The sequence below is a fragment of the Trachemys scripta genome, chromosome 3 (genome assembly GCF_013100865.1).
Source record: "Trachemys scripta elegans isolate TJP31775 chromosome 3, CAS_Tse_1.0, whole genome shotgun sequence".
NCBI lineage: Eukaryota > Metazoa > Chordata > Testudines > Emydidae > Trachemys > Trachemys scripta.
In genome coordinates, this window is record NC_048300.1 from 164,337,863 (window position 1) to 164,362,733 (window position 24,871).

Consider the following 24,871-nt stretch of genomic DNA (forward strand, 5'->3'; position numbering starts at 1 on the left):
TCTCTGATAACTCATCCATGATTTTTTTAAGCTCCCTGTTAAATACCACCATAATTTTTCTGGCACACAATAAATCAAGAAGAAGGAGAGTATCCAAATTGCTTTTCATGCTAATAAAGAAGCAGGATTACTCTGAAAACATTCCCACTCTCATGTCTGAATATTCTATTCTATATAGTTTCTTATACTGCACTCATCCTCATAGGATCCAAGCTTCTTTCAGCAGTGCAATGAGTAATTTAGCACGTGTCATTTAGCATGTGTCCGATATTTAGCATGCGTCTGTTCTCTCATCCTCTCTCCAGGAGAAGTGTGTGCAGTGGAGTGTTTTGGTTTTGATTTTTAAAAAATAATACACACAGACACATTTGTGTTAGAAACGGCAAGCACAAAGGCATGCACCTGAATGTAGCTTCTTCAGCATTGTGAACAGTTCATTTATGGACTGACCGTTTACTGGATAAGGAAATGAAGATACTAGGTGATGGCCTATATGATCTTGTAGTTGGGGTTTTAAAGAGAGAATCTTATCCAGACTCATTCTGCGGACAGTTCAGTAGGAAAACCTTCTGTAACACATTAGCTTGGAAGGACTCAATGGGGAAACACAGCTGTTAGCATACAGAGTTAAGATAAATGTTTTCATTTGAAACTCTGCAGGTGTGGGTTCTGATCTGTTACATCATTGTAAATCAGGAGTAATTCCAATGAGATAAATGGAATTACTTCTGATTTGCACCAGTGTAAATGACATCAGAATCAAGCCCTATTTTCAAACTGCAAACATAAAATATTTTGCTTTAAATATAGTTGGAGGATGTAGGCAGTGGCAGCGGCTTCTGGAAATCATAGTATACTGCGCTAATTTCATATCAGGCAGATTCCTGCATGAAGGATTCTGCAAAACAATGGGGACCTAATATTTCCCCACATTCGCAACAATGACAGCTACTCAGAAAAATAGGGCTCAAACTAAGGCAACTAAACATGCAATCCAGACGCCACAGCATAGCAAGGAGCTCCGTCCTAAGGGAAGAATTCTTTCCCTTTTTGCTCAAACTACACACATTTTTTCGTGCCTAGCGAAGGAAAAAAGCAGATTTGTACTTCAAATACTGCTTTTTGCTACTATTAAAATTTGAGAACAAATGTCATAAATTTGCCGAGTGCAAAAAGTGTTCACATAGCTCTTGATGTGAATGTATTCATAAAACCTTTCAAACTCCCTCCACCAGTGCAATATAATTTATAGGATGAATTTAAATGCAGGCTATTCAATTCTCTGCAATGGCCAAGATGATGTTTGCCACTTTTATCTCCGTCTTTTGTCATGATGGATCAAGCAATAATCTTAAAATACAAACGACATTTTAGCCAGCATCTTTATGAACCTGAGTGCATTACAAGAATCCCATTGACTCACTGTAGTGATTAACAGAAATGACCCAAACAGAATAGAGTACAGAGCTATACAAATTAGGCCAATAATAATAGGATACGATGTGACAGTTGCCCCCTTATACAAAAAGTTTTGTGGGGGGGAAGAATGCCATGGTAAAACAGATGTAATTACCAACAATCCTTGTAAGGATACAGTTGGAACTCATCAAAAATCCTTGCTGAGACAGGCAGTAACATGAGAGTATTAGTCTTATGGAGACTAAATACTTCACTGCCAAGGCTGCACCTACAAGTCTCCTTTTCTCAGTCCTCCAAGACAAGGCAAAGCTAATCCTCAAGCATTTAATGCACTTAAATCTAATCACAATTTCTGTCTCTCTCCTTCTCTCTCTAATTGCTAGTCGTTTTAGAAACTGGAAATATGAGGTGAAATCGTGGTTCCACTGAAGTCAATGACAAAACTCCCAGTTGTCTTCAGTGGGGCCAGGATTTCACCCATAGGACCCCAAACTGTCTGAATAAGAATTTTTTTCTCTCAGAGTTTATTAAATGCATTTGGCGTCCCACCGGAGCATCTCTTTGAAGCATTCTGAAAGTACAGAGGTGACATAAGTAAACTGCATAGCTACTGCAGTATATGTGCAATGATACCCACATGAATGTTAAGAACTTTGCTAGTTTTCTTTCTGTGTAGCAAGATCATATTTTCGGGGTTCCTTTAATCTTTAGCAAGAAATAGGAAGGGAGTTCCTCAGGGTTTAAGCAAGATTCAGTCTAATCCAATACAAGCCTGTATTCAGAGTGGTTGGTAGTGCATAAACAGGCATGCCATAGACTTTGGGGTTGCATTCACTTTTCTTTCATAGTTTCTGATTATGTTTGATTAGCTTAATGGGGGGTGCTCATCATTTGGGAAGGAAGGGTATGACTACTGTTGAAGACTCATATATTCCTTTGCATATCTACTATCCTTCTGGTCTGTCTTTTCTCTTTTATCTCCTTTCTCTAGCTACGCCACCTCCCATATTCTTTTGTGTAATGTTATCCTGTTTTGGATGGTGGGTGAGAGAATGGGGTAATAAAATGAACAGAACTTAGCCACTTACTTAATCAATGCCCAGCTAAGCTAAGCCTGAGGCTTATTATCAGCAAAGGAGAACAGACTCTGAGCTTGCTGGTGTAAATAGGGTTGCCAGGTGTCCAGTTTTCGATCAGAACACCCAGTCGAAAAGGTACCCGGGTGGCGGGGCCTCAGAGAAGGGCGGGGCAGGAATGGGGTCGGGGAAGGGGCGGGGCAGAGGGTGGGGCGAGGGTGTTGAGTTTTGTGCAATTAGAATGTTGACAACCCTATGTGTAACACAGAGAGCAACATTTTCAAAAGTGACACAGGCTCTTAGGTCTTAACTCCACTAAAAATACCTTTGAGGATTGGGCCTTAGTCCCATTGGCTCTTAAGTAACTTAGGCACATTTGAAAATTTTACCCAGAATCACTTAGGAGGGAGGGGCAAGAGAACTCTGCTACCCTTGGTGATCAGGAAGGTGCTATATATTTAAGATAGATCTCAAACAGCTCTGAGGTACAATATTTCTTTTCAGGTGAATGTGGTGAATGGCATGAAGCAAAAGCCAAGAGAGTGACATTAAGTAAGTACAGCGTGACATACTGCATTGATTCACTACTGAAACTGCTTTAAACCACAGCTCTTGAATAACTCAGAAGGGAGTACTGCCAGCTAACAGCAAGGGTTTAGAATGTAAAAAAGAGATGAGCTTAAAATAAGTGCATCCAAGCAAAACACAGGATAAAAAAATCATTCATCGCATACAGAAAGACTAACGATTGAAACCCGTTTACATGTTGTGCATCAGGCTGACCAATCCTAGGGACAGTTGGCACAGCAAGTAGATAGGATGTATATTAAACAGTGTATAAGGGAAATAAACTTTTAAACTTCAGGGCATGAGATCACTTCTTTAAGGAAGAAGATTCCCCTATAGGCAGGTTATCCCATTAATGCCCACTACAGTAAAATCTGGCACTGGCAACTGTCAGCAACAGGCTACCAGACTATATGGACTAATGGTTGTATCTGGCATGGCAGTTCCTCTGTTCCTAACAGAAGATGGGATACGCACCTGCTCAGTAGGTAGGATTTCTGGGCTGCTTGAATGGGTAGGGAGACAGGGAACTCATGTAAATAAGCCCCTCCAAGCAGGCCAATGTATATCCCCAGCCCTCTTACCCCTGCTAGGGTTATGGAGAATGCAGTAGTTAGTGCACACTTAAACCTACAATAACATCTGCAGGGCCGCCCGGAGGGGGGGCAAGTGGGGCAATTTGCCCCAGGCCCCGGGCCCCGCAGGGGCCCCCACGAGAATGTTGGAGGCTTCCCCCCCGCCTCTGCCTTCCCCTCCCCCCCCGCCCGGATCCTCAGCGCGCCGTGTCTAGGAGCGGCCCTGGACAGCGCTGTAGCGGCATGGTTCGGGCAGGGCATGAGCTCCCGCTGCTCCGAGCCGCGTGGTAAGGGGGCGGGGCTGCGAGCTGCGGCCAAGTGGCGGGAGCTCAGGCCCCGCTGGAGCCACCACACCGCTGCAGCACTGTCCAGGGCCGCTCCTGGACGCGGTGCGCTGAGGCTCTGGGAGAGGGGAGGCAGGGGTAAGAAGCATGGTAAGCCCCTCTGAGCCAGACACCCCATCCCCCCCACAGCCCTGACCCCTAGCTCCGAGCCCAGCCCCTCTGAGCCGGGCACCCCCCTGACCCCATCCCCCCACAGCCCTGACCCTCAGCTCCAAGCCCAGCCCCTCTGAGCCGGACACCTCCCCGACCACATCCCCCCCACAGCCCTGACCCCTAGCTCCAAGCCCAGCCCCTCTGAGCCGGGCACCCCCTAACCCCATCCCCCCACAGCCCAGACCCTCAGCTCCGAGCCGGGCACCTCCCGACCCAGAGCCCAGCTCCCCACCCAGCCCTGGGCAACAGCAGCGCCACCCCCAGGCAGCAACAGCCCATTGGCCCCAACCATCACCATCACCCAGCGACAGCCCATTATGTAATTGCAAATGTATACATACCATTAAAGCATTTAATGTTTTTAAATAATGTATTTAGTGTATTTTCAAATTATTAAAAATTAATTTTTGAATGTATTTCACTGGTTATTTTTTACATTTCCAAATACATGTTACTATAGTATTGCAACTTTTTTTATGGAAGAGGCCCCCAAAATTGCTTTGCCCCAGGCCCCCTGAATCCTCTGGGCAGCCCTGAACATTTGTGTGGCTCCAGCAGTAATGGGGGCAAGGGGGAACAGGGAGGGTTGTGGAGGGGAGCCTGTCCTTTTCCAGAATAAACAGAAAGTTTTCCCCTTGTGGGAAGGATCTCTGGATCTCCCACTGCCAAATCCTATGGCAAGCTCTCACCAAACAAGCTCTATTTTGGAGGTGTTGGTCAGGGGGACTTCTTTGGGATACATGGTGTTTCCTGACTGCCACTTAGCTGTGAAGAAACCTGCCAGAAATGTTTCACGATCTCCTCTGGAAAGATCTTCCCCACCACCAGCCATGATCTTCTTACAACGCTGTGACTGCAAAGCTCAGGGCTGGACCCATAAGTAATCAACCCAGGACAGGACAGGACCCACAAGTAATCAACACAGTAAAGTTTGGTGTCTTGCATTTCGCAATCATTGTCACTACCGAGTGGCATAAATAAAGGTGAGTCACATAGTAAGTCAAAAGTGTGGTTAGAACTTTGTGCATTTTCAGAATTTTTAAAAAACTATTGTACATAATGCAAGAAAAAACATACAGAGAACGTTTTTCTTTTTGCTTTCAATGACCCATCTAAATCCGAACCAGGGCCTTAATTAGAATGTAAAATCCTTCAATAATGGTGCCTGTCACTTACTTGGCTTAACATTAACGATGACATTCTCGGCTGAGTGCTGAGGTGGGAATCTGCAGTTCTCTCCTTGGCCTTCACTGCTGCCATATTCTATTACTTCCACTTGTCCAAGTGGCACACTCCATTTTAATAAATACCTTAGGCCAGTTGCCATGATGCCACTGCTTTCATACGAAGAGCTGGAAGAATCATAAATTATTGAGTTTTTGAGCACCTGTATGTCTTTCATGCTAGTAGTCATTTTATTTACTATTTTGATTTGGAAAATCTGCATAGGTCTCTGTAACACGTGCAATACTATTTTAAAAAGATCACACACATGACATTGACCAGCATTGCTGTGTCTTTTGCTCTTTATACAACAAACATAATATAAAGAAACTACACTGGGCATAGAAAGCAACAGAGGGTCCTGTGGCACCTTTAAGACTAACAGTCTGTTAGTCTTAAAGGTGCCACAGGACTCCCTGTTGCTTTTTACAGACTCAGACTAACACGGCTACCCCTCTGATACTTTACAGTGGGCATAGTGGAGTCCAGGTAACCATGTTTACTAACTATATATACCATGCTAGACCTAGCTACATAGACACACTGCTGCTGAGGCAAGCCTCTGAGGGCATTTGGAACACAGATGACAGAGAGGGTCACTAGAGGGCTCACAAACTATTTAAAGTATATTACCCAAGGGATTACCTATCATGCCCTCAAGCTCAGAAGACTTGTACTTTGATGGGTGAACTTAACCTCTAGTAAGAATGCCATGCTCCCACTGGTCAAACAGTATTAGATTCTCATCTGACCTCAGCTCTCATGTGTAGGGGGTTTCCAACTTTCTAATCACACAAACTGAACATCCCTGCCCCGCCCCTTCTCTGAGGCCCCGCCCCCACTCACTCCATTCCCCCCCCCATCGCTCACTCTTCCCCACCCTCATTCACTTTCACCGGGCTGGGGCATGAGGTTGGAGTCCAAGAGGGAGTATGGGCTCTGGGCTGGGGGTTCAGGCTCTGGGGTGGAGCTGGGGATTAGGGATTTAGGGTGCAGGAGGGGGTTCCGGGCTGGGGCAGGGTTGCAGGGGGGTGAGAGCTCCAGCTGGGGGTGAGGATTCCCACTGGGGGGTGGGGCCGGAGTTGAGGGGTTTCAGGTCTGAGAGCGGGCTAGAGGCTGGGCCAGCAGGTTGGGGCACGGGGTCCCAGCAGTGCTTATCGCAGCTCCGAGGAAGTGGCCGCCAGATCTCTGCAGCCTCTAGGCACATGGGCGGCCAGGCAGCTCTGCACGGTGCACACTGCCTTCGCACCTGCAGGCACCACCTCCTGCAGCTCCCATTGGTCACAGTTCCCGGCCAATGGGAGCTGCAGAGCCAGTACTCAGGGTGGGGGCAGCACGCGTAGCCTCCCAGTCTCTGGCCGCCCCAGTGCCCAGGGGCTGCAGGGACCTGGCAGTCGCTTCCGGGAGGAGCACGAAGCCTGCCTTAGCCCTGGGCCTCCACTGCACTGATGACCGGACTTTTAACAGCCCAGTTGGCAATGTCGACCGGAGCTGCCAGGGTCCCTTTTCGACCAAACGTTCCAGTCGAAAACCGGATGCCTGGCAACCCCACTTGTGTGGCATAATATTATGTCTTTTAGGTTTTTCTTTCCTCTGAAGGTGGAAGAAAAAGTAACATGTAAATGACTTGCTGTTATTCATAATGCAGAGAACTCTCATGTAAATGATTAACCATTCCAAACAGAATATGCCAGTCACAACCAAATACGTAAAGCAAAGCACAAAATGAAAACACCTATATTCTACATGTGTGTTACATGTGTAAGAAGCAGGGTAAAGAGCAGAGATAAATAATGGCATAATTAATTTTCATATGTACTTAGGCAGTTCAGAACGCATCTTAAAATCTACAGTTGTTGTATCTACAATTTTCCACTTACTTTGACAATGCTCCACCAGTTCTCACTGATGTTTTATTTTACCAAACCTTTATTTTCCATAGGATGTCAACTAAAAATGTCACTCTCCTCTAATATTTTAACTATAATCTATGATCACCTTTATCAAATCTACTATATTCCATAGGCATGAAATCCTAAACCAAATGTCTAATTTGCATTTCTTGGCATTTTTAAATATTCAGTACTACCCTAATATATCTTTAACATAAGGTTTTCACATTTATGATGCATAAATACACTGAAACTCATTGATAGCAAAACTGCTTCATAGTGAAGTAAAACAAAAGCCCAGATTGTTTAAAAGTATTGGAATGTGCAAATTGCAATTCTGCTTAGCGTGAAGATATTCTCTGGAATAAAATAATACTTCCCTATCAATGGGTTCCACCATATATGGATTCCCCTTGCAATCATGGGTGACCCACAAGTCACTTAAAAAAAAAAAAAAAGGATAACGTATTTTCCAAATTATGGGCCGGACTGTCGTTTCGGCCTCCATAAACGGAGGGAAGAAAACCCAGCAAATATGGGTAGGGTGTGTTTGTGAGAAAGGAGATTTATCTTTGTCTCCTCTTTCCTGCTGAATCCCATCAGCAGATGCGCCAAGAAATCAGGCTTCATGGATGGGAGAGGATTGGCTAGAGGGGCAGCGAGCGGTCACTATCAGCCATGTTGTTCCTTTGCTAACCCTACAAGAAATGAGCAAGTATTATAATGATCCTTTATGGATTTAAAGTCTATGAAGAAGCCCCAGATCTGGACACCTCAAAGCTACAGAATAGTATGGATCCTGATCTGGATGCACAGCTTGCAGCTGGGCCCATCTCTAAGTGGAATGCACAGCGGTCGGAGGTGGAAAGCCCTATTGTTGACGTGAGTAAAGCCTTTATAAATCCATTATTATGGAAAAGGTGTGGGTGGAGAACTTGTGAGAGCTAGTTCAATTCTGAACTGCTAGAGAAAAAATAACCCTGTACATTTTAATGAGACATCTTTTTTTGTGTTAACAAATCCCCATGGGACACGTATACCAAATTAGACAATTCCCCTAAGCAGGGTGCTAAGTAATGGTCAGGCCCACAGGAAGAGGAGCATTGAGTCTGATTACTGTAACAGTCACCTTGATAGCAAACCCAGAGACTCAGCAAAATCATGGACTTTTCACATGAGAAAAGAAAACAGGTTGCATTCTGCCACTTTAGGAACAATTACAAAGAATCCAGGACAAGGTGTCACAGGAAGGACTAAAATAGGCAAAAGAAAGCAATTTTCTCTCAGTGAGTCACAAGAAAATACCCAGGTGTGACTGAAGGACTGAATAAAAGGGAAAGGAGAAGAATCACAATTCTGGGTTAATAGGAAAACAGCTTGTGAACATCTGAAGAGCAAAGTGTTATTAAAAGTCACTTTTCACTTGTTGATATCGTTTGAGACTTAGCACTAGTAAGATTACACAAAATAGATAAGGAATACCTTAAGGTATTCACATTTCAGTAGTGTACTGAAGACATCACATTGGGCTGAGAAAAGTTGCTAGTTTTAGTTTAGTTAGTTAGTTAGTTAGTTAGTTAAAGAAAGAAAGAACTTAGTGGTCTGTCTATATGTTCTCTGTCAGCATGCACCCGTACACAAAGGGAAAAAAAATTACAATACAACCAACATATTAAAATGTGTGTGATCTTGGCACACGTGAAAGTAACAGACTAATAGCACCAGTTATACCAGCAATAGGATAGAAAGCACTATGCAAAAGATACCTTTTTCTAAGCACCTCAGTCTTAATCCTTCAGTTTTAGGTTCCGGGGTGGAAGCCTGGCACAACTGATGTTAATGGGAGCTTTGCTATTGACTGTGATGGTTCCAGGATTTCACCCCAGCTTTTCTATTTTTAAACAGTAAACTCGACCAAATTACAGTTTTGTGTGTGTGCATGTGCACATAAAGAATCAACACCAGACTGAGCTCCTATAAACTCACTTTCACCCATTACCCAAGTCAAGGCCAACACTCAGGTCTTTAGAGGTGAGGAGTTAGTGCACTAAGCAATTGTGCCACCTAATCTCCACTACAGGCCAACTCTTACCAATATCTGGAAACTGGACAGATTGCTTCTGTCTATCTGTAATTTTCTGTTTGTACTTTTTTCTAGTGGTTTATCTTAATTCTTTAAAATACAATCAGGAGAGAAGAACAACAAAGCTACTGGCACATTATCGAAATTTACAGAAACTAATATCTATGGTTAAAGTTTCCATTAAGAATCCATTCTGGTTAATGTTTCCAAGTGATCCATTCAAACAGCATGAAGTGAGCCTTACCGTGCACTCACTGTTGCACACATCAATACATCGTTCAGCATGAAGAGTCGTCGTTCTTTGGTTTTGACAATTTCTCCTTTCTCGTTGTAAACTGTTTCTATCATATCATCAGTCCGTATTAGGTATCGGTTTCCACTGCTGAGTAACTGGAGTTTTAAAACGATCAACATATTAATGTATACACATGACATAGCCAACATCCACTGCAAAAACAGAGGCAAATATAATGGGATACCCTATTCTATACTGCATTCAAAGTGTTTATAGGTGGATTTAAGGACCCCTCTGGCATAAAATAGGAATTGGGCCCATAGACGTCTACAATTCCTTTCTCTCTACTCCCTTCCAGTCAATTCACATATGCTCTGAGGTGTCAACTACTCCAAAGGGGCAAGAAGGAGTAGGAGGAGGCAGGGTCATGGCTACTCCCTCTGCATGCACTGGTCTACAGAGCTGACTGGCAGTTGAGAAAACCACATAAGGCAGTATACAGGTTCCCACGGCATGCCACAAAGCTGCCACATCTGATAGCACAATGTCACCTGGAACTCCCATTGGGAACACTGCCCCGCTCTCCCCTGTCCCCAAAGCACAAGCCAGTGCCTATTAGGTAAAATCTGTCTCTATGTTTTACTCCTTTAACTACATGTCAGTGATCATCATGTTGCTGTTTAGACAAGCTACCATGCAGTGTACAAGATATATAATTAGGAGGAAAGGTTAAAAGACCTAGGTCAATCCTCTACATCCAGAGCATCTGGAAACTGAAACCAGTGTTCCAGATGCAGCCCTGCCAATGCTGTCAGTACAGTACACAATTTTTAACCTTTTGGCTACACAGGTAAATAAAGCACATCCAGGCTTATCCCAATACTCTGATAAATTCACCACTTTTTTTCTTTTGAAATATTGATCTTAATGATGCAAAAGGCCTAGAAATGCCTATTCTTTGGTTGACTACTTCCCCTCCAGAAAACCGAGAGGACTTTCTACACCACTTGAGAAAAATATGAGGTGCAGTCAGCACTTTTTTCTCAGAATAGGTCTAGGCGCTCACCATACTATATAGATGTATTAAAGAGAATAAATCATAAATGAGCAGTAATTCAGGTATGTGATGCCTCATCTCCCAGAAAGAACAGAGGCATTTATGCTGCACAGTAAGACAAGAAGGCTGTTCCTGTCTCAATTCCTTTTAAATGTATCTCACCATTCTCGTGAGGATATTTCTATTTTACTATCCAAATAATTGAATAATACAGGCAAAACAAGAAACTATTAGATACATCAGTCAGCGCATCTGGGACTGCTTTGTTGGGTTGAAATATTAAAGGGAAAAAATGGACCATTAAATACTTTACACTGCCTATAGGGCTAAATCCTGGATCCTGTCATGAAGACAAATTAGCATGTCCTTGTGCAGAGGATCTATGTGAAGGTATGAGGTGGGATAAGGAGTTAGCATTCTCCCTTTACCAGATCATGGAACACCACTGGGCTGCAGCACTGGACACAACCCTGCACCCACAGCACATTGTGGTTTTGGACAGTAGACCTATATTATCATGGAGGTGCCTTACATTTTCCAGCCATTCTATCCCCCAAATCCACCTATGCTTTAAATAGAACCATCACACAAAGGGGTGCAGATAAGGTAGCCACTCCACTAGCTGCTCAGGAGAAGGTAATAAGAAATTAGCAATGTATGAGCTTCCACAGTATAAATTATATTCTGTCCCAACCTTGTTCAGATAACGTTCGTTCATGGCTTTTGCGATCTGCTTTATTTCACAGCGCTGATCTGCATCTCTTTTCCTTTCATTTAATTTCTCTGCCAATGTTTCGAGCTCTGTAAGAGCCATCTGCAGTGGCAGCCTATCAGGATGTCCTTTAGTAGTATTTTTCAACATATCCTAAAAAAAGGAGTACAGATATGATTTCCGAGGCATAAGTTAAAGATGGGACATAGTGTTGTAAACGTCTGTCTAAAGTTACTGCATTGCTCTGAAACTGAAGTCTACTCGAGGATAACCCCAATGCTATTAATGACTTCTGATGCAAATAATAGAGCACTTTGGATTCTTGGTTGGCTGAATATTCTAATTGCTCTTCAAAGAGATGTTGGCCTGTGAAGCTTATTTTCCAGTAAGTAGGTAAGGAGATGGGATTCCAAATTGAAGAAAAATATGAAAGATACAAATGACATTAAAGAAACAGTCTGAAAATCAACATGCATTATAATACGTAGATACCTGTATCCAATAAGCCTGAAAAACTTTCCCAACCTTTAATTTAATGTAAAGTCATACTGAAACTCTTTCTCATCATTATCATTATTATTATTTACTAAATGAGAACAATGAGCTTAATGCTGTACGAAATACAGTGGAAGAAAGTGCCTGCTCCATGGATCTTGAAATAATTTCCAAACATTTCCATATTGGAGGCAGACACTGAAACCATTTGGGCAGCATGTTTCCTTTGCCGACAATTCTCAGACATTCCTATGTACCCACTATTATTTATTATCAGATTGCCCCATCTCCTCTGCCGCATCAATGATGCTAGCCTGTCTGCCCACTTGTGAACTCCTTCCCTCAACCATCTCTAGTCTTCATTCCACACTTACACATGGCCTACCATCCTCAAACCAGTCTTCCTCCATGACACCTAGAAGAAATTAATCAACTGATCATGGCTAGTGGGATGGAATTGGAGCTGCTCTGTAATAATTTAATAATACTATATGTTAAGTCAGTTATTGAGATGTCCACTGTACAACTATATTAGTTCAGATTACTAGGGGGCTGTAAGGAAAAACGAACAGGAAGAAAATGGAAAGGTTCAAGATAAACCACTTCCCCACAAACAGTTGAGGCTTCTTAAGAGACAGTGCCAGGATAGGAAAAGGCCTGAGAGCCAAAAGATTAAAAGAACTATAGCAGTTTAAGAAGGAATATTTTCTCAAATTGGGTGGAGATGTTCAGGGGATACAAGCAGAGATAGAGGCAACTGCTGGGGGTGTGAAGAAGTTATGTCTGTGTAGGGTTCCATCAGAGGATGGTAAGCCTTTGGGTGAAATAGACATGCATGTAGACTGTTATTTTAAAATCCTTTTTGTCTAAATGCTTTGTTCCTACAGCAAAATAAACAATTTTTTGTTTTAAAAAGGATGTCTGATCACTGCACAGACATCCTAAAGACTCCTAGAGAGAAGAACCACTAGTGTCCAAACTCCGCACGGAACAATTGTGGCCCTTACATGAATGTAGTGTATTTTTCCCTTTAAAACAACAACAGCTGTACACAAATACATGGCACAACTGTTTTTGAATGAGGGATACCTAAAGAAATATTTATTGACGTGCAAAGGTAAAGTACCAAACTCTAGTAACTTTTTCCCACAGTAGATCCTGGCACTCAAACTAAAAGATTACTACATCTGGATGAAAATTTTCAGACAAAGCTTTTTATTTATTTATTTTTTGTCAAAAAATAAAGATTTGGATTGGCCCAAACAGTTGGTGAAATGTGTGCAATTTTGCCAAATTGTTTTGGCTGAAGAAAAAACAAAAGCAAAAGATTCCAAAAAAGCTAAAAAGTTTCATTCTGACATTTTCAAAACAAAACATTTGACTTTTTGATTTGAAATGACATTTTGTTTTTATTTTTAATCTCAATTTTATCTTAACAATTTCAGAAGGTAAAAAAAAACCCTCTCAAAAAACAAACTGAAATGTTTCATTTTGGGTTGAAGATGATGTTTTATTTGACCCAAGGTAAATTTTTTTAAAAACTTTTTTGGTTCGCTGAAAAATTAAAAAAAAAATAGTTTCGAGCTGATGTGAAACAAACAAAAACTCAGTGAACCTCACAGCTCTCGTTACTACATACTTAATTTTTCACTTGTTTGATCCCAAGACTCAAAAACAGCTCCCATTTCAATATATTGCTACAGTATAACAGATCCCACAGAATCCCCCAAGAGGGTGAGTACTAAGAGAATACAAAAGAAGCATTTATCTGCTAAGCCTCACTGGTAAGTATTGTTTACCTGAAGCAGAAGAATGAACTGTGGAAAGCGTTGTATGGGTTTCATCATTAAACCATAGAGTGTAATTCGATCAGGGCTCGACTCCTGGCATTGCTGAAATGAGAAAGTCACTGCATTTGCTCATGTTAGTAGATTTCTATTATTGTCTTTCAGAAAATTAAAATATTTGCCAGGATTTCTTTATATCAATAACTTTCTTTGTACCAGGAATAGAATTAAGATTTCACAAATTCATTTAGAAGTATTAGTTAGGTCTCTGTGAAAAATCTTACCATTTAATTTGTCATAATGGCAAGTGAAAAGAAAGAAAACTTCCTCCTTAAAAACAAGGGAAGAGACAAATCCCAACAGTACAAAAGTAGCTGAAATGGGAAACTAAATTCTGTGTGAACTGAGCACATTTCTACTTGTCTAGACAATGGATTTAAGCATGAGCTTAACTTTAAGCATGCAAGTGTTCCCATTGACTTGTTCCATGTCTTAAATTTAACCATAAAAGTAACTGCTTTGTTGGATTGTGGCCTTATTTTCTATTATGGCTGTTCTCTGTCATGGGATCTGGGGTAAAACCTTTCCAGCTGATGCAGTACTATCTATATTTATTCATCCATTTTGGTATTTTAAGAAAGAAAGTCTAGGGAAAACTCTCAAGCTCAAAGCTATGTAAACACAAAGCGAAGTCCATACATATCAAAGGACACCCAGGGAAAGGAGGAAAAAACAGATTTGTCATTTTGTTAGTTCTCTGCATGCTCAGGAGGAGAACTTTGGAATCTTCTAGGGAGGTTCTTATTAGAGCTGGTTGACAAACAGGAGTAAAATTTCATGATTTTTAAAGATTTTTCTCATTTTTTTCAAAATGCTGAAATATTTTGAACAGTATGTATTTGGTCCAAAACCAGGGCGGGGTGGAGTGAGGAAGAAACATAAGAATGGCCATACTTGGTCAGTATGGTCCAATGGTCCATCTAGCCCAGTATCCTGTCTTCCGATAGCGGCCAATGCCAGGTGCCCCAGAGGGAAGGAACAGAACAGGTAATCATCAAGTGATCCACCCCCTGTTGCCCATTCCCAGCTTCTGGAAAGTATTATATCAACATTTAAAAATGCAAATAATGTTGCACAACTCAAAATGCAAATAATGGTGCCCATCATTACAGTACTGACCTGCAACCACTCATGTGCCCCCTAGCTCTAGTCCTCTAAAATCCTCACTTTTGCCTGACCAGAATTGAAGATTATGGTCCCAAGTCTACAGTCCTCACTCAGGCAAACATCCCACTGAAGTGACTGAGGAGATTGAGGGCTACTAGCTCTGTGTATTTTTTACCATGCCCAGAAAGGTTCAGAGTGAGTTTTAATTTAACACTTTTATATATAATGTACTTTGTCGAAAGATGAGGCCTCAGCATGTGACTCAGCTAATGTTTATCTGACGTGAAAGAATCCCAACAGTCATTCTGAATGTCAATAAAACTGAGGTGCATGGCAAAATACCCCTTGGGGCTAAAATCATGTCATCCTCCGGCTACACTAGAATTGTGGGTGAACTTGGTTCTCTTTAAATTTACACACCATGGGGCCAAATTTTTCCCTAACTCATCTTGTGCTACATCATTTTCTTCAGCTTTCTTTCAAGCTTAAATGTACTCACCTTTAAAAAATCTAGAAAGGCAGGCTTCGTGGCACATGTTTTCTTGAGAATCCCCACTGCTGTACTGAAGTTATTTACATACTCACTGTATGCATCTAGAACCATGGATTTAGAAAACTGAAATGCAGACAAGACAAACCTCAGTCATCAACAGGAAATCCAGCTGAAGACAGGCTCATTTTTATTTTTGACGTCTAAATGCCTGGTGCTGTGAGGAACTGAATGCTCCGCATAGGAGTTGCTAAATACCTTCAACTTCTATTGAGCCCATAGTTGGAACTAACCAGTTAACTCCTGATAAGCTACAACATGCAAATGTATCGAATGCAGAGTTAAAGTTGTAAGTTTGCAAAATTTATGAATTGTAAAACATATGGTTCTAGTAGACACTTCAGCTCAGCCACATTAAATATATGGGACCAGATTCTGGCAATACAAAGAGGAGGGACAGCTGCCCAGAAAAGCTTCCTCTGATGTATGTGGATGCTTTAGAGCACTATGCATTACTGCATTTATCCCTCCTAAGCAAAGGAGGGGATGTCTAGGGGAAGTGGAGGCAAGAGGAGTGGCGCTAACATGCGCTGAACTCCAATTGGTGGAGTGGTCTCTAAGACCACTACATTAATCCAGAGGTTGTCCCTTGTTGGGCTGAGGATTGGGGTAGCTACTTTCCTGCATATCCACGCCCATCCTTTGCGGATTTAGGTGGCTAACATGAGGCACACACATTTGAAAATATTGGCCAAAGCTCTTTCACTTGCAGCCAATCAAACAGAAGACGTGTTGGTGTCAATGTAGTTGTCCTAATAGGTACATGTGCTATTACAGCAGACACCAGATCAACAATTTAAAAACAAAATAGACATTTTTCATGCCTCTTCTCACTTGTATTTACTTACTGAAGCAACAAAGACATCTCCAATCATTTCAACAGAATCCCATTCAGAGACACGGCTGGCTAGTGCTATCTGAAACATTGAATGGCACTGAAGAATCTCCTTAATACGATAAAAGACCATTTTGAGTTTTCTTTCACTCAGTAGCTTTGGTTCCATTTCTGAGAGAGGCTTCTCATATTGCTGAATAAAGAAAACAGATTCATTCAAACAACCTGAAAAAAAATTAGAATTTAACATCAAAAAGTAAAACCTAGGCCAAATCCTGCCTTATAGTCAAAAGAAAACACATTTGATCTGATGCCCCCCCTAACCTTATGCATATGATTCATAGTACAGTTCGTGAATAATTCTGAGGATTTCGTTCCTTTCCAAATAGTAAAAAGCAAACAATATTTAGATACCTCCAGAATTCTTTTGAGAGCATCCACATAATTCTTCTCACTGTCAACCACAGAGCCCAGAATATATCTTCTCACAACCTGTTCAAAGTGATAAAAGTTAAACTCTCAAACTTAAAGTAGTTGATACTTCCTTCATTTCTGGGACTTGTTGAAAATAATGATTATTACTGACAGAGATGTACAGACACTGTGGAGTTTGTTTACTAAATTCTTCTTTTTTGTTTACTAGTCTGAAATAACTAACTTACAGGGGGGGAAAAAAACAGTTGGCCCAGTTGACCCTATTTCTAAAATAGAAACAGAGTTAAGAGTATTAGGCAAAATCACAGACTCATATTAAACATTAACCATAAAGGTCTTACATTGACAAATCAATCCTGGTATTATATGTCAAGCTAAAGTATTCCTGACATTGGAACTATAATAAAATAAATGTCATAGCTCTTCAGAAATTCATGAAACTTATTATTACTCTAATTATGTTTTAAATTGTGCATGAAATACTATAATAGCAGTAATCATACGTGTTTTCTTTTCTGACTGTCTCATTTTAAAGGTTCACTTTTAAAATATGGCCTCTTATTTCCCACCCACAATTTTTGGGGTACAGATAGCTGTGGGCACAGATGGTGATAGAACCTTAGCTATTTGATATACAGATGCAACATAGTTGGCCAGTTTTCAAAATCAGACTTCAAGTGTCATGTTTTTGTTGTTTTACATCTTCATAACATATTAACACTGATTTGGAGGGAAAAAATCCAATGACAGACTCCTGAAGATAAGGACTTATAAACAATAACAGTGAAAAAGCATTGGTGTAGGGTCAGTGCTTTGTTCCCATTACCTTGAGGAACAACATTCTTGTTTATTCTCATACAGCGTAACAGGATTGCAATAGGTCCCATGATATATATATATATATATATATATATATAAATAGACATATATTAATACTTGGTCCTGCCATGAGTGCAGGGGTCTGGACTAGATGACCTCTCGGGATCCCTTTCAGTCCTATGATTCTATGACTAATTTCCATTGAATTTTTCTCCAAAACATGTTGGGTTTTGTGACTTTAACTCTATAATAATTTTCTGACATGTATCAGACCCAGCGGTACATAAAATATAATGCACAATATCAGTGCTTACATATCATTGTGATAGACATCTTATTAATGCCTAACAGAGATAGATATGCAGGAGACACTAACAAAGGGTCTGTTATATACTTGGTGTAATATTATAAGTCTGCTACACCCATATTTTTGCTGGTATGGCTGGGTGGGAAAAATAATAAATTATGTCCCAGCATTTTTTATTCCTAAACATATAAAACTTGTAACAGAGATTATGATTGCAGAACTAAAATGACTGATTCAATGATCCAACATTTCCAGGCTCACAGTATGACACAGTATATAAAGAGGAATTCAAACAGGACCTGGATTTAAACAAAAACTGTTATGCCACCTTGTGGTCGAAAGCAACATATTCATAAAGAAAGTCTAAAACAGTGATTCTCAAACTTTTGTACTGGTGACTCCTTTCACATAGCAAGCCTCTGAGTGCGACCCTTATAAATTAAAAAACTTTTAAATATATTTAACACCACTATAAATGCTGGAGGCAAAGCGGGATATGGTGTGGAGGCTGACAGCTCATGACCCCCCATATCATAACCTCACGACCCCCGGAAGGGTCCCGACCCCCAGTTTGAGAACCCCTGGTCTAAAAGACCAAATTGTACACTATACACTTACTGCATTGCCAAGTGCACATACAATACTTTATTTTTCATTCAAAAAGAAACACCATGATACCAATGTGCATGTGTGTGGGAAGCATATGGATTTTTATGCTCAATACACAAATAATTTAATATTCTTATCCATAGCCATTAAAAAACAACAAACAAACAACACCAGTCGTGTGCAAATCTGAAATGATGAAAGGACATATTGTCCTCAAGGGAGTGAATAGTCTCTTAATCAAAAAGAGAAATATTTTGGGAAAAACACTAGAAGTGTCTTTTAATGATGGGGAGCTAGGACTGGTGTTGTTTGTTTGTTGTTTTTTAATGGCTATGGATTAAGCCATTCTCTTTCTGACATTCTCCCCTTTTTGACGAGAAGATGAGAAAAGTGTTGGTGCCTGGAGATTATGGTTAGTATTGGAAGAAAGTGTGATCCAATAATGAGTTTTAATTCTCCTCTCCTCACAGAGGGGGCCCAGTGGATTCCCTGCTTGTCAATTTCTCATCACTTCATGTATCATACATTCTATCTGTCTGCTTCCATGTTCTTCAAGCCATTCACCAAATTTTCTCTGTCAGCTCAGTCTGCATCCCAGTACGAATTTCCTTTGCCAGATTCAACCTGAGCTCTGCATCTTGAACTAACAAAAGGCTAGTCTTCAGCAATAAGTTGTGCACTACCTGGGGACAAACTGTGGGGGTCTCTCGAGCACTGAACCCAGATCCCAAGTACATAGGGATTGTCTTTGACACCTTCCCACTATATAGCTGAAACCCTCCTTTAGCTGCCGCAGGTAAGAACAAATGTTATACTGTCATCCAATTACATCAAATATACTTAATCGATAATACTTAGTATTACATGTGGATATATAATATTTAACATTACTTTTTATACAACAATAATTATAACCAGAAGACATTTTTTACGATTCAGGAGGGTTGAGAGATATTTTCTACACTTTAAAGGGAGAACCAGGAACAATGGTAACATCTCTCAAGCCAATAGACATGTTTAAGGACAGCTGCTGTATTTCACCCAAAGTTATGTCACATTCAACTTTAAGTTTTAATGTTAAAGCAAGACCATGGACATCATTCTGCATCCCTGGCTAAGCTTATGTCTAGTGCAATTGCATTCATGCCTACCAATTTCCATGGAGCTACTTAAATTCACACCATCTCTATGTTCAACCTCCCAATCTATCCTAAGGTGTGGATATGGATCCAAGAGAAATGTGACTCAAAAGTGGAACTGTATAGAACTGAAGGGGGTAAGGAAGAAGGCAGGAGATCAGATTCCAAAAGCCTAAGAATAAAGAGAAGTCAATGTAAAAGAGACTTTACTTCTTGCATTACTGAAGTTGTTTTCAATCTGGTACTTCACTGTTCATCTGAAGAATGAATATATTATTGGCCCATTAATTTTCTTACAGTATATTAGGCTTATCTTCTGTCACTACTTTCTAGATTGTGCTCTGCTTTAAGTGCCCGTTACAGGAACTGAAACATCCAAAATGCTTGTCTCCTGAAAATGGGGTTCTGAAGAGGGTGGAGTATAATCATACTCTAAAAATGCTTCTAGTGCCTTTAATGTTTAACAACTGTAACATTTTCTTCTAGAAATCCCACGGTGTATTTGTCAAAGGTGGTAATTCTGACCAATAAAAACTCAGGACAGTTTCATTTTGCAAACATTGTATACTCTGATTTAGTTTCAAGTAAACTTAAGTAATTATTAGATTTAAACCAATCCTCTTAAATACAAATTAGTAACTTCCCCTCTGGACGAAAGGGAGATTTTTCTTGTTAATTTGATTTCTGTTCTTCACCTACCTCAACCTAGACTGAAGTATAGAATAACAGACAGGCAATGGCAGCCAAGTTGGGAAAAAGGACGATCTTGTGGTTAAGGGCTAGAATCCAGTAAACCTTGGTTCTAGTCCAAGCTCTGCTACAGATTTCCTGTGCGACCTTGGATAAGGGATTTAGGGCATGATTTTCTAAACCAGGTGAACAACCATGCAAGCTACAATGAATACAGCATTGTCTATTTAATTTACATGCACAATTACCCCACCACAAATCAGATTTTTGTCCATGCAAATGCCGTATCCTATAAGACATTTACTGTGCGTTTCCATAATATTTAAACACACACAAAGTACTACCTGTTGCTGTGATAATCCTTCAGGCATAGGAGTCATAATTGCTTCTGTATGCATACAGTCAACATCAATAAATAAATTTAGTTCCTCTTCTTCCAGACAGGATGCTTTATGATCTACATATAATGAAATACAGCAGAAAGTCAATTTTTATATCTCTTTGGGTAGGAAAACCAGAATCACATTGTCCATGCACAGTCATCATACTGGGGTATCCACAGTCTTGTCTACACCAAGCATGTTAATGAACTCTGCCATCATTACTCTAGCACCGGTGTAGTTTCTTCAGTGCCAGAAACAGTGGGAGCTATGCAGAGAATAACTGCTGATGTTTTCACCATGATAGGGGTGCATCAATGGTATAGCACAAGTGGGAGAGTTCCCCAGCATCCTCAGTGCAGATGGCAGCCTCTGTGTCTTTTGCTTTACTTCCATTTGTTCTTTCCTGCCCAGAATGAAGTATATGACAGCAGGGGACAAAGCAGTATTGCTCAAAGGGATGCATCTGTTGAACAAACTTCCACAGGAGATTAGGTGATCCATAATCTGACCGTCTTTAAGAAATGCTGCAAAATCTTTCTCTTAAGAAATACTTTCCACCATATGAATGACACTCACACACTGACACTCCCAACTAACCCCCCACCCAAAAAAATAAAATACATAAACCTGTAATAAACAAGCAAATCAACCAACTAAAACAAAAATTTCTCAGGCAGAGAAACGGAAGAGAGGCAGAGATTCCATGTAGTCCACTAGGGACTTAACAATTGCTATTGATTTTATGTAGAAAACACTCAGTACAGTGATTGGTAATACACACAGATATAGGGAAGTAATGCTTCAGGAAGCAAAGAGCATGAGCAGATATGGCTTAGAAAAAAGCTAATTAAGAAAGGAGTTCTGCTAGCTTGCAAAGTCTATGTGTTTCTTCAGAAAGAGTCTGTAAAACAAACCAGTTTCCCATGGACTAGGAAACTGGCTGAGAGCTCAATCCAGCCAGAAATGTACATGCCCTTCTTCTGGACTACATAGCCCCTAAATAACTAGATATGTTAGCTCCATGGCAGACTAAACAATGGCTGGCTGACTTGATGGTGAAGGTCAAAATCCAAATCCATCTGTGCCACACTAATGAATGAGGATAAATTTATGAGCAGGAAAGTTGTGTAAAAACCCCTTCCATTCTCCAGTACTCAAACTCCTGTGTTCAAGAACCAGTCTGAGTCCACCCCAGGGATTCGCACTGTGTGTCAGTCCTTACAGCCTTATGGCTGAAATAATCCCCTTGCCAGGCATTTTGAATGGCGAGACAGACTAGCTCCCTGCATTTATTCAGGATGAGAAGGAACTTTGCACTCCCTGACACTTTCCCAGGCTAAAAACTATTGTGGTGCTCTGCTGCTGATGGTGAGGAGGGCTGTGTATCTGTTGTTATCAAGGACAGGGGTTATTCAGATCAGCAGTGTCCTGCGAAAGCTCCTTCCTTTCCTATCAATTTCCATTTCTTGAAGGATGGTAGGTGGCAGCACTCAGCTTGCAGTCCTTAGACTCCTCTTTCCTGGGCTGACACAATGATACTCCACACCATGGCATGGAGATACAACAGTTTCCCTTTATGCTTAGGATAGGAAATCGTGGTGGTAAGTATACAGTGTCACTTGGCAAATGCTCATTGGTTAATAGTAATCACTGTCACTCCACTGAGGGGCTAAACCAGGAAAGCATACTTCGGATGCAGACTCTTTAGATTTCTTCAGCAGCTGGCTGACGTTCAAGGGGTTTATTTGAAAGAAGGCAATGGGGGACACTTATCCCCTGACATTTCCCATGGTCCCATTTGCCATACTGCATATGAGCTTTGGACGAGGCAGAGTCTATGACACTGCTTATTGTAAAGGAGCACACTTACATGGCGATGGAAGGCTGACTGAAGGATAATATGGCTGACTCAGGATTCTAGTGAATTTCCAAGGTCCTCAGGGTTGCCTTCAAAATCTTAAAACTCTTGGAGATTCCACAACCACAGATCTATCAGAGCCCCGATTGTGACTGAGACATGCTTTATCAATGTAACTCTGGCTGACTCAGGTTTTAACAATGTAACTCTGCTCTCACGGGTCCAGAATACTGCTGGTAATAAATAACATGCTAAGACAATTAACTTAATTATCTAAGTGAACTTTATAGAGAAACTTAAATAATCCACACCTACCGTGGGTAATAAAGGATTTGGTTCTGATGAATGACCGACCTTTCTTCACAGCTGCTTTAGTCTTTTCGTAGCCATCTTTGGTACCTTCCCTGGCAGCTCTCATGAGCTTTTGCATCTGCAAGACAGCAAAAAACATATTCTACATGTTCAGTGAATAATAGGAGTAGAATTCAACATATTGTAGCATCAATCGTCTTAAAAGATGTCACCTTTTAAAAGAACATTGTCAAGTAGTTTAGGCCCAAAATCTAACCTATGGTCAAATGACTATAATCTTATGAAAAAAACTACTCCAGGTGTTATGAATATTTATAGGTATTTTAAAATATATTAATTGAGGTGGGACTTCAAATCTGAACACTGGTCTCTCCTGTCCTCTGATTTTTTTTGGATAGCATCTACACCTGGATGAGACCTGTTTTCTGAATCTGCTTTGGATGCAATCCAAGATGGTGGAAATTTTACAAGAACCACTAGATTTCCACCATTCAAGGGTTCAGATGGGCAGATATGTACTGAGAATAGATCTCAGAATGTCACGGCCATGAAGCAGAAACCTGGTCCAAGTTCAACCTCAAATGCAAACTACTAAACCTATCCGAAACTGATCTGAACACTGGTTCCATTTATAATTAATTACATTCTTAAATAAGAACTGTATTACAAGGATGTTTAAATTATAGCCCATCAGGGTCTACATTATTTTATTTTAGGCACACGTAAAAAAAGTGTTATAATTATTAGCCAGAGATGCAATTTTACTAGTAAATCTCCATTAAAAAAACTGCTCTCCCTTTCCTGACTGCAGCCACAGCAAAAATGAACACTACTCCCACAATTGTGCTGACACTGTCCATTATAAACAGGGCATAAACAAAAGTATCTTGCTGTGACAAGGCACTTTCAGTAGATGAGCAGTTGTTATTGAAAAACAACCTTCTTCATTTCAGTTCCATTCTGTACAAGCATGAAGGTCCCCAATCGTGCAATCTGATCCATGTGGGATGACCCCTCTGCCCACATAGTTCCCATGGACTTTTACAAGGCTCCACAAGGGCAGAAGGGATCTGCACACATGGATCAGGTAGCAGAATCGGGGCCTCAATCATTAAGGAAAGACTATGTTGTAGTTGATCTTGTAAAAGTATTACAGCCAGACAGTAAATACTATAGAAATCCTTGACAATGTTCTTGTAAGACAAACTGTACAATATCCAGTACATTTAGTAATAATGTTAAATAAGTTACTGTTCCATTTTTGATATTCAACTTGCTGTTTAACAAAGAAAAGATAACATTGTCTGCATTTGAAGAACAATCATTTTAACACGTAGCTTGTTACAAAAATTAACTACACTACCTTCAGCTCATGTTTTTGCTTTAGTTGCTGAATCTCTACCGCTCCCACAGTGTTTGCCATCAAATCTTTCATCTTTTTCTCATAGTGCTCCTTTAAACGGGTTAGGTCATGAGAAAGCTACAGTGTATAAAAAAATACAATCTTTTCAAAAAGGCTGTAGTGCAAACTTAACACTGAAGTACATGCGAAGTATCATGCATGCAATTCTGTCTGCCTGTCAGTGTCCTGTCAATAGAGAGAATGTAACCAATTAGTGGAGCTGGATTTTTTGTTTGTGTGTTCTACACATTGCTGCACTTACTGAGTATGTCTACACGAGGATGAAAACTCATGGCTGGCCTGGGTCAGCTGACTCGGACTTGCAGGTCTCAGGCTCCGTGGCTGAAAAATTCCTCTGTAGACATTCAGGCTCAGGGTGGAGCCCAAACTCTGTGACCCTGACCTGGGCCAGCCACAGCCATGCCCTGGGTCTTTTATCCCCATGTAGAGTATACCCACTGAGGCTTAGACTGAGGCCTTCATGATCCACTGGCAAGTGCTTTGACAACATGATGAAGGAAGAGGAAGCTTCCCTCAATCCAAAAGAATAGCAGTTGTGCTAAGCTCATCTAAATTTAAAGTTATACTGTGCATCTCTTGCTATTATGATATATTAGCATTAACCTAGAACATCACTCCATTGTGCCAAGTATGAATCCTAGCTTCTATATTTCTGAAGATCCTCAAGAATGGTGAACTGAACGAAAAACTGTCAAAATAGGCCAAAGTATCTGCAGAACTTCCAG

The 24,871-nt window shown here is 40.8% G+C and overlaps 1 protein-coding gene across 1 annotated transcript in view; it reads right to left on the bottom strand.

Annotated features, from left to right (window-relative positions):
* ARHGEF10 (Rho guanine nucleotide exchange factor 10) overlaps positions 1-24,871 on the bottom strand; it is a gene marked incomplete in the record, with an annotated part of 171,925 nt that overhangs the window by 68,462 nt on the left and 78,592 nt on the right. The window contains 10 exon segments of the mRNA XM_034766377.1: positions 5,311-5,486; positions 9,578-9,723; positions 11,320-11,490; positions 13,632-13,724; positions 15,286-15,402; positions 16,185-16,364; positions 16,586-16,663; positions 20,515-20,627; positions 22,727-22,841; positions 24,087-24,203. Coding sequence (XP_034622268.1) covers positions 5,311-5,486; positions 9,578-9,723; positions 11,320-11,490; positions 13,632-13,724; positions 15,286-15,402; positions 16,185-16,364; positions 16,586-16,663; positions 20,515-20,627; positions 22,727-22,841; positions 24,087-24,203 — 1,306 coding nt within the window.